The sequence below is a fragment of the Ursus maritimus genome, unplaced genomic scaffold (assembly GCF_017311325.1).
Source record: "Ursus maritimus isolate PB19 unplaced genomic scaffold, ASM1731132v1 scaffold_19, whole genome shotgun sequence".
Taxonomy (NCBI): domain Eukaryota; kingdom Metazoa; phylum Chordata; class Mammalia; order Carnivora; family Ursidae; genus Ursus; species Ursus maritimus.
The window spans coordinates 49,276,983-49,287,051 of NW_024424341.1; the positions used below are offsets into that span (position 1 = coordinate 49,276,983).

The following is a 10,069-nucleotide window of genomic DNA, read 5'->3' on the forward strand; positions in this document are numbered from 1 at the left end:
TGCTGAAACTCTTTCCCCAACTGCAGGAAAAGGCAGATCTTGGGGAGCTCAACTTCTCACTCTGCTACCTCCCCACGGCCGGGCGCCTCACCGTGACCATCATCAAAGCCTCTAACCTCAAAGCGATGGACCTCACCGGCTTCTCAGGTGGGTTCCAGGAGGCGCTGGGATCTGAGGGAGGAGCGTCTGGGGCCCTGGACTCCTAGGTCTGAGGGAGGAGGGTCTGGGGGCCCGGACTCCTGGGCCTGAGGGTGGGGTGGGGGGGTGCTCCTGGGCCTGAGGGAGGAGGGGCTGGGGTTCAGGACTCCTGGGCCTGAGGGAGGAGGGCAATGGGGACCCAGACCCTTGAGTCGGGGGAGGAGGAGTCTGGGGTCCGGACTCGGGTTTGAGGGAGGAAGTCGGGGTTCAGTGCTCTCGATACCCGCCCCCAGACCCCTACGTGAAGGCCTCTCTGATCAGTGAGGGGCGGCGTCTGAAGAAGCGGAAAACCTCCATCAAGAAGAACACGCTGAACCCCACGTACAACGAGGCGCTAGTGTTCGACGTGGCCCCAGAGAGCGTGGAGAGCGTGGGGCTCAGCATCGCGGTGGTAGACTACGACTGGTGAGGGGCGTGGCCCGGGCGGGCGGGGGGCGGGCCGGAGGGCGGGGGGTGGGGCCGGGCCCGCCCCCTCTCTCCCCCTCCCGCCCCCGCTGCTCACCGCCGCCCCCACCCCCAGCATCGGGCACAACGAGGTGATCGGCGTGTGCCGCGTGGGCCCGGACGCCGCCGACCCCCACGGCCGCGAGCACTGGGCGGAGATGCTGGCCAACCCGCGCAAGCCCGTGGAGCACTGGCATCAGCTGGTGGAGGTGAGTGGCGAGGCCACCCAGTGCCACTCGCCCTACCATTCCAGCGCTCATGCAGTGATTCACGCGGAGCGTCCGTCCTCATGGGCTGCGGAGTCAGACCGCCTGGGTTGAAATCCCGGCTCTACCAACTTTAGCTGTGTGACTTAGAGCACATTACTTAACCTCTCTGTGTCTCAGTTTATTCTGCTGGGAAGTGGGGTTATTAATAGCATCTAATGTTAGGATAGATGTGAGGATTCAGTGAGTTAATGCAGGATTAAGTGTCTGACTCTCAGTAAGGGCTCAGCAAGTGGTCAGTTACTATTATTTCCCATGACGCTAAGCCCAAAATAAAAGGGGAAAACTGCGTGATAAAATGGAGCAGGGTTGGGGTTTTGGGTTTATTTTGGTTTAAAGCAGGCTGTAATTGAAAATCACTGGATTGTGGTTTACTGGGTGGGGATCAACAATTTTTTCTTCATTAGACAATGAAGTCAAGATAGAACAGAAAATTTCACAGGGCAACACCCATTGTAAGGATCATTCTGTCAATTTTTTTTGGATTGTGATCCAAAAGGCTTGGAAGTCTGGGAGGTAGAGGACATCTGGACAAGAGATGGGAATGCCATTTGGCTTAGGGCGTCCTGAAGGGCCTCTCAGTGGAGGTGACATTTGAGCAGAAGCCTGGTGATTGAGAAGGAAGGGGCTTAGGTGAAGGTTCTGAGGTTAGGAGGAGCTCGCAGGGAGAGAGCACGGCTGGGAAGCTGGGTGTTCCTCCTAAGAAGGAAAAGGCAGGGGCAGGCCCCTGAACCTGGAGCAGAGGGAAGGGGGAAGGGGGCAGATAACAGGAGGCTGGCGGTTCACGTGAGAACCAGCTTGCCAATTTTTTAAAATTAAAAATCATTTATGATCATCACACGGTCAAGAGAAATTTTCAAACATGGCCATTCTCTCATTTGAACCGAAAAAAAAAAAAAGCACAGAAGTAGATTTTGAAAATACTATCCACGAATTTGCTGTCATTAAAGCCAAGACAGTAAAATCCTACTAAATTCTGTTTAGAGTGTAAATAAACATTTAAACTTAATGTACTGTGAATTGCAATACACATACTCTTCATTGTTTTCGATATTTTAAAAATCATTTTAAACTTCCAGAAAAAAAATTACCCATCAAAAATACATAAAAATAAAGCTGCTTATTTTTCCTTTTGTCTCAGGCTCTAATAGGACATGGGATTGGCCTCTATTTAAAATTTGATATTTTGCTCATCGTGGATTTTTTTGGATTGATTTTGATTTTTAAAAATATTGCATTGCAATATTAGTATTTCTCTTGAATGCTGAGTCTGGGCACAGCTGAAGTTTTGCACCCGGGGTGAACTCCTCCCGGGCCCGACTGTAGCTCGGTCTTGCTTTGGACTTTGCTTCCACGGGTGAGGAGGGATTTTAAGCGGCAGAGCACAGAGCTCAAGTGTGAGTTTTGAGAAGACTGTGGCTCTATTTAGAGAGACAGATGGCAGCTACTCCCTCCTTCCACCACTCACTCTTCTCCTAATTTACTCACTCATTCCACAAACTTCTCCAGAGCTCCCGTGTGCTATGCTCGTGCTGGGCAATGCTGGGAGCACAGAAAGGAGTGGAACCCTGCCTGAGTGGGGTCCTGACCCTGGCTTGCAGCCAGTAGTGCCATAGTGCATGGCCCCAGAGGGTCTTTCTACCCCCAGCACTGCCCCTGCCCCTTCTCTGCTCACCACCCTCCCCGGCTCCCGAGAGCCTCCAAAACAGAGTCTCAGCTTCTCTGAGGCCCCTCTGAGGGTCTGCCCCGTCACCCCTGCAGCCTCATCTCACCTCACATTTCCAGTGACTTTTTCTTTGTGCCTCAGTTTCCCCGCCTATAGAATAGGACTGTAATACCACTTGGCCCATCACTTCAGAGCTGCGGGAAAAAGACGATTGTAAATGATGGAAACAGGTTTGATGTCTATTATGTTGATTATTAGCGGTTGTCTTGCCTCTGTTCCCCCATACCTGAACCTTGTGATTTCCTTATTCAGGAAAAGACTTTGTCCAGCTTCACGAAAGGCAGCAAAGGATTGTCAGAGAAAGAGCACTCAGAGTGAGGGGTAAGGAACCCAGACCAAGGGAGGAAGGAGGTTGGGGTCCTGGACTCTTGGGTCCGAGGGAGGAGGGGCTGGGGGCCTGGATTCCTGGGTCAGACGGTGGAGTGACACAGGAAGGGACCAAGCCCCTTGGGTGTCGATGAAGCTATAGCAGGTGACAGGCCCACTCTCTGCTATCACTGACATCTCCTCCCTGCCCCGTCTTGCAGGTCTGGCCTAGGCCCAGGATCGGACCAGGCCCCCTCAGGACCCCATCCCTTCCTGCCCGGACTGTGAATTCATCTCCTTGAAGCCATAACGTCCGAGCTGCGTGGTGCGGGGCAGCCTTGGGCCTGCCCGTCCTTCTACCCCGCTAGGCGTGAGGGTGGGAGGCAAGCGGGCCCGGCTCCTTGTTTCAGGGTGGGGGGCATTCAGTCTCCACTGTGTCTGTCTTTCCTTCCCCAGGGCTCCCCTTCCAGGCAAAGGGCCATGCATGTCTGGGGGACCCCAGCCCCCCAAACCCCTTGTCTTTCTGTCTGTCTCTTTGCTGTTTGTCCAAGATGATGTCCTGACCCTCGTTCTCTCCGTGATTGTCAACAGACTAATCCTCCGTATTCCCCCAGGCACACACACACACACACACACACACACACACACACACACACACCTGTGTCTACCCTTTCTGTTCAACACACCCTGCGTCTGGCCGATTCCCCCACTGCTGCTGCTACCAACACCAGAATAAACACACACCGTGGGTCTCACTCCACCCGGGGCTCCTGTTCTCTCTGGGACTGGGAAGCTGGGTTGGCACATCCTGGCTCTGGGTTCAGACAAATGTTTCATTCACTGGCTGGGTGACCTCTGGCAACTAAATTGATCTCTCAGAGCCTTAGTTTGTAAATGTTACATTTGCCAGGACCGCTATGATCATAGGACGCAAAATGCACCGCAAACTCCTGTAAGCCACAAACAGAACTGAAAGACCTTTGTACGTGGTGAGTCTGAACAGACAGGAGGACTTCAGGCATGGCTGGATCGAGGTGTTCAAGTGACTCTGGCCTAGCTCCCTAGGACTTCAGTCTCAGGCAAGTCTTTGTAATAGAAATAAGATGACAATTTGGAGCTCCAAGCTTATACTGCTGTATCTGTTGTTATGGTTTCAGCTGCGTAAAACAGAATTCCAACAGAAAGAGCTGAAATGATAGAGATTTCTTTTGCTCACATAAGAAATCTTTTGAAGACACAGAGTCCCAGTGTTAGTTCAGCTGCTCAACAACGTCAGGCCCTGGGTTGGCATTGCTGAGATTCGTTTTGCCTTCCCCTCGTGAGTACAAACTGCAGCAACACCAGGCATTCTGTTCTCACACGGTGGCATCTAGAGCAGGAAGTGTAGACAGGGGCCGCTCCTTATGTCTTTCTCCCCAGAAGTGTTCTCCTTATTTCTCGTTTACCAGAACTGGGTTTAGTGGTCACCCTGAGCTGCAGAACATTCTGGGAAAGTGACCATCTGGGTGGGTTTTGCCAGCGAGGCAGCACAGAGAGGGGAATGATCGTTGGGTAGGAAATTAATAGGACCTACTGTAACCGTCTTGAGGGCAGATAATTTCAGAGGAAACAAAATTCGGGGCTCCCTCTCTCTCTCTGCCTCCATATCATTCAGGGAAAGGATTCTGATTGGTCCTGTCAAGGCCATGGATGACCACTTCAGGCCAATCATGTATCCGGTTGGCAAGCTTGCTCTTGGCACCTCCTTGCAGGACGGAGTCTTCCACCCCTGCCCATCTCGCTGGGATTGGCTCAGACCCCCTCGGGACCTCATCCCTTCCTGCCCAGCTGTGAATTCATCTCCTGCAGTCATAAGGTTCTTTAGTAGAGAACATAGGGATCCCTCGATCAACCCCAATAGAATCACATGGCAGTGGGCAGAGTATAGTCCATTCCACCCTTGGCTACTTGGCATTAATTCACACCCACGTGCTCATATACACCATCTCAAAAAGTACCACTCTCAAAAGTGATACAACCACTCTATTAGTTTGCTAGGGCTGTCATCATGAATTACCACAAACTGGCCAGAAATGATTCTTTCGAAGTTCTGGAGACCAGAAGTCTGAAATCAAGGTGTGAGCAGAGTTGGTTCCTCCTGGGGCTCTGGGATCTCGTCCCGTGCCTCTCTCTGAGCTCCTGGAAGCTGCTCGCAGTCCTTGGCACTCCTGAGTTTGAAGACACATCCCTCCAGTCTCTGCCCCCATCTCCACCTTGTGCCCTGTGTGTCTCTGGGTTTCCAATCTCCCTTTGCCTTTCTCTTTCTCTTTTTTCAGAGCACATACAGCTTTGATTTTTTCTTGCATTGAGCTCCAACTAGGGGTACATTTACTCTCCTTTCTCAATGAGTGAGGAGCACTTTTCAAACCTGAATAAATGTCAACGTTATAAAAATTCAATCCCATTTGCAAAGTTCTTCCAAAGATAAATAGGACAGCCTATTAGCTTCCACAAGAATTGCAAGTTAATTTTGACCTAATAAATATCCTGGAAATTCCCATAAGGACACAGTCCATCATGCCAAAGAAACTTCTGCTTTAAATTAATGTCACACTTTACTGGTTTCTTGGGTGTGCTGTTAGCGTACTTTTCTTGCAATCTGTGATGATGCCACTACCTTCTGCAAGAGTTCATCTGGTACCCAAGCTAGCTCCAAAGTCAGACGGCCTCGTTTCAGATTCCTCCTCCACACCTATTAGTTCTGTGACTTTGGGCAGGGTGTATCACCTCTCAGTGCCTCCACTTCTTTAACTGTGAGGTGACGATGGTAATGCCTACTCTTCACAAGAATATTGCACAGATTAAACGAAAGAATGCACACGAAGCAGCACATACCTGGTGTATAGTAACGTGACTCAAATGGTAGCTATTCATATTGATAATAATGATGATTATAATTGCTAATAATTATCATGTATTAGAATATATTTGTGCATTAGGAATCTTCCTAATCATTTCAATAGTGACTGACTTAATATATTTAAGTGTCAGCGGCTCCAGAAGGCAGCAAGATGTTTCAGTGCAGGAAAATGTAAACAGGACCATTTTTTTCACCACTTCCCTTTGAACAGGCATAACTTGGTTTTAATTGTTCCTGTGTCTTTTTTTTTTTTTTTCCTGCCTTTCTCTTAAAAGGACACCAATCATTGGGCTTAGGGAATCACTCTTAATTCAGGATGATCTCATCTGGAGATCCTTGACTTAATCTGATCTGCAAAATCCTTTTTCTAAATAAGGTCACGTTCACAGGTTCTGGAGGATTAGGACATGGACATTGTCATTTGGGGGTCACCCTTCCATCCATTACAACCACCTTGAAGAACGATTTATCAGTTTCTTGTAAAGTCAACACAAACTTACCATGTGACTCAGAAATCCCACTCCTGAGTATTTACCCATGAGAAATAAAAGCATATGTCTCCGCAAATATTCGCAGCAACCTTATTCACAATAGCCCCAATTCGGAAAACTGGAAACAACTGAAATGTCCATCTACGGGAATGGATAAACGAATTGTATGTCCACAAGATGGACGACTACGCAGCAATAGAAAGAACTACGTACTGATATGTGTAGCAGATAAATCTCAAAAACAGTATGTCTTGTGAAAAAAGCCAGATACAAAAGAGTACAAACGGTATGATTCCATTTCTGTGAAACTGTAGACAATGGAACACTAATCTATAGGGACAGAAATTGATCGGGGTTGCCTGGGGCTGAGGGAGTGGGGATGGGGGATTGATTTCACTTAGACACAAAGGAACATTTTGGGATCACTTAGACACAAAGGAACATTTTGTTCTGTGTCTTGACTGTGGACATGGTCACACACCATATACGTTTGTCAAAACTCATTGAACATTACACTTAAAGTTGATGCATTAAAAACAACTTAAGTGTGATAAGATACACATATCATAAAGTTTATCATAACCCTTTATAAGTGGACAGTTCAGTAGTGTTAAGGACATTAACATTGTTGTGCAACCAATCTCCAGAACTCTTTCTATCTTGCAGAATGGAAGCTTTATACCCATTAAACAATAACTTCCTGTTACTCCCTCCTCCCAGCACCTGGCACCAACCTTTCTACTTTCTCTATAAATCTGATTACTCTAGATACTTCATATAAGTGGAATCATACAGTACAGTCCTTCAATTGTAACAAATGTGCCACACTAATGCAAGATGTTAATAATAGGGGGAATTAGGGGTAAGTCTATGAGGGTGTAGGGAATTAGGGTACAGGGTTCCTGTATGGTATATGGTCCCCCTAATGGTAAATGGGAACTCTGTACTTTTTGTTCAATTTTTTCTGTAAACCTAAAACTGCTTAAAAAAAAAAGCTAATTAAGTTTTTAAAAGATTTTATTTATTTATTTGACAGAGAGAGAGAGCACAAGCAGGTGGAGCTGCAGGAGCTCCCTGCAGAGAGGGAGAAGCAGACTCCTTGCTGAGCATGGAGCCCAACGCGGGGCTCCATCCCAGGACCCCAGAATCATGACCCGAGCTGAAGGCAGACGCTTAAATGACTGAGCCATCCAGATGCCCCAAAAGTCAACTAATTTTTTAAATCATGGATAACACATGCCCGTCGGGCAAAAACAACAGGTGTCCATATACCCTTCCTTGGCTGCAGTAGGTGTCCACTCTAACAATAGTTTGCATGTCTGGGTTGCTTATGGAGATTAGAAGACATAAAAAAATGTGAATTTCCTTTGCATATTTAAGTATTTGAGACCAAGGTCATTCATTATTCGTGGGCACACCGTTTCTTTTCTCCTCTGATTGCGTTCTCTCGGCCTGCCTTTTCGACTTTGCCAGTGAAAAGAGATATAGCCAATCAAGAGTAGCTCCTCGGTGACGTCACCAGTCACCAAGGCCTCCAAAAAGCCAGCGCTCCGTGGAGCCCTCTGGCGGGGAAAGGGAGGCTGTGTCTGAGACCGCCAATTTGGTTCGCGGACTCCAGCAGGGATGCGGGCCTGGCGCTACACACTTCACACCCCCTGGTGACTCATGTCACTTTCCCACTCCACGTTGCTTGTGGAAGAAAGCCCGGCCAGGAAAGAGAAATGCTGAGGGGAAAGGAAGATAAAAATTCCCTGGCATCCAATGAGATACAGGCATCCAATCAGATTGGCGGCTCCAACGACATAGCGCAGGTGTCCAATTAGATCGGGCAGAGTTGCCATGACGACACGCGTCTCCGTAGGGTTTGCAGGGTCGGTGGGCTCAGGCGCTGAGCGCCACCTGGCGCCGGGTGACACTTGGCCGCTTACTCCGGCGAGCGCGTGCTGGTTGAACACAGCCAACAAAGCGGGGCAGAACCGCCGTGAGGTCACCGGTTGCCGAGCCGGCCCCCGGAGCGCGTGAGCGCCGGCGCGAGTTCGCGTGAGCTCCCGCGAGCCCGCAGGCAGGTCGCGCGCACTTTCGCCAGTGCGTCGGTTGGTGCGCATGCGCTCGTGCTGCTGCTTGTTTTTTCTTCCCCCAGCGCGCGAAGTGATAAAGGGCGGGAAAGGGCAGGCGGCGGGGCGGGAGGCGCGAGGCTGACGGCCAGGCTGACGGCTAGACAGAGGGACCGAGGTGGGCTCCTCTGCTCCAGGAAAGGCCTGCGAGAGGATGTGGCCCCGGAAAACTCCTGTTGAGGAACAGAGCCCCGAAGAGCTAGACATCCAGAGACTGACTGGAAGAGACGCAGCCCCACAGGGACAGAGACCTGCCACACACGCAAACCCGCGCGAGCAGAAGACGATTCACAGACTTTAGAAAGTGAAGGAGAAGCCGGCAGTGGCAGAGCAAGATAGTGAGGGGGCGAGGGGAAGGGCCCAGAGGCCAGACAGACCTGACCGCGGCCAGAGACTGAAGAAGAGCCCGCGGCTCCGCATGGAGGCCCGAGGACAGCAGCGCAGAAGGACAGACTTAGAGAACACGACAGAGGGGACCGCGTCACAAGTGCAGTCAGCCATGCCGAAGGGGACAGGGACGGTGGGGGTGAAGGGGAAGGTCGCAGAGACAGAGAAGACAGTGAACCAGACAGTGGTGAAAGTTGTAGAGGACATGGAGACGGAGACAGAGCGACCAGAGGCTGAGGGGACCCGAGACAAGGTCCCCCCGGGGGGGGGGGTCTGGCCAGAGACCGGGGAGCCTGAGAAAGAAGAGAGCGAGACCAAGAGGACAGTAATAGAGACAGAGAACAGTGTCAGGGAGAGCGGGAGGACAGTGACAGAAGGGACAAAGACCAAGGGGACAGTGATGGAGAGGAAAGAGATAAGGGGGACAGTGGCAGATATAGAGAAGGTGACAATCATAGAGACAGGGAAGACACACTCAGAGGCGACAAAGATAGGACAGTGACAGAGAAAGAAAAGACGGAGATAACAGAAGTAATATAAAGAAAAGTGACAAAAATAGAGAAGGTGCCAGAGACAAAGTTGGAGGCAACATTGACAGAGGCAAAGACAACAACTGCGGGCAGAGGGGGCAGAGATCAAGATAACAATGTCAGAGATACAGAAAGCAATATTAGATAAGGAGCACGCCGAAACACGGAGGGGACAGAGAAAACGGAAAGTGGCAGAGTGACAGAGGGAACAGAAGTAGAGGGGACAGAAATAGAGCTAGAAGGTTCAAAGACGGAGAGGGGCCCATGACAGAAATAAAGGGAACAGAAGCAGAGTGGGGGGAGACAGGATTGAGTAGTCAGAAACAGAAGAGACAAATCCAGAGGGAACAGCAACTATGCACAAACTCAGAGCGGAGAGCCATAGTGGTGACAGTACCAGAGTGTGAGTGACAAAGCACACTCAGTGACACTGTGACAGGTGAAGAAACACAGAGGCAGAAAGGATGGTGTCGGAAGGGACAGTGATGAAGGTGGTGGAGTCAGAAACAGTGTAGAAACATAAAAAGTATAGAGACAAGAAAGGGGAATGGGTTAGAGACAGGGATTGGTGACCAAGACAGAGGGTGGCCTAGCAGACATCCTGGAGAAACAGCTAGGGAGGAGGGGTGCAGGCAGAGTCAGAAAAAAAGTGGAATTACATCTTCTAAAAGAGGATAGAGACAGGAGAACATGACCAAGGCACAACAG

General features: G+C 50.0%; 1 protein-coding gene across 2 annotated transcripts in view; it reads left to right on the plus strand.

Annotated features, from left to right (window-relative positions):
• SYT3 (synaptotagmin 3) overlaps positions 1–5,378 on the plus strand; it is a 14,288-nt gene extending 8,910 nt beyond the window's left edge. Inside the window, exons 5-10 of one of the 2 annotated variants that reach the window (XR_005835501.1) lie at positions 27–147; positions 432–603; positions 719–851; positions 2,887–2,955; positions 3,162–3,265; positions 3,851–5,378. Coding sequence is in view for 1 of the 2 variants with exons in the window: in XM_040632935.1 (XP_040488869.1) it covers positions 27–147; positions 432–603; positions 719–851; positions 2,887–2,952 (492 nt within the window). In the remaining variant the exon portion in view is untranslated. Of the gene's footprint in view, positions 1–26; positions 148–431; positions 604–718; positions 852–2,886; positions 2,956–3,161 lie in introns of both variants that reach the window. The other variant, XM_040632935.1, reaches the window with a different exon arrangement.
• The last annotated feature ends 4,691 nt before the right edge of the window (positions 5,379–10,069 follow it).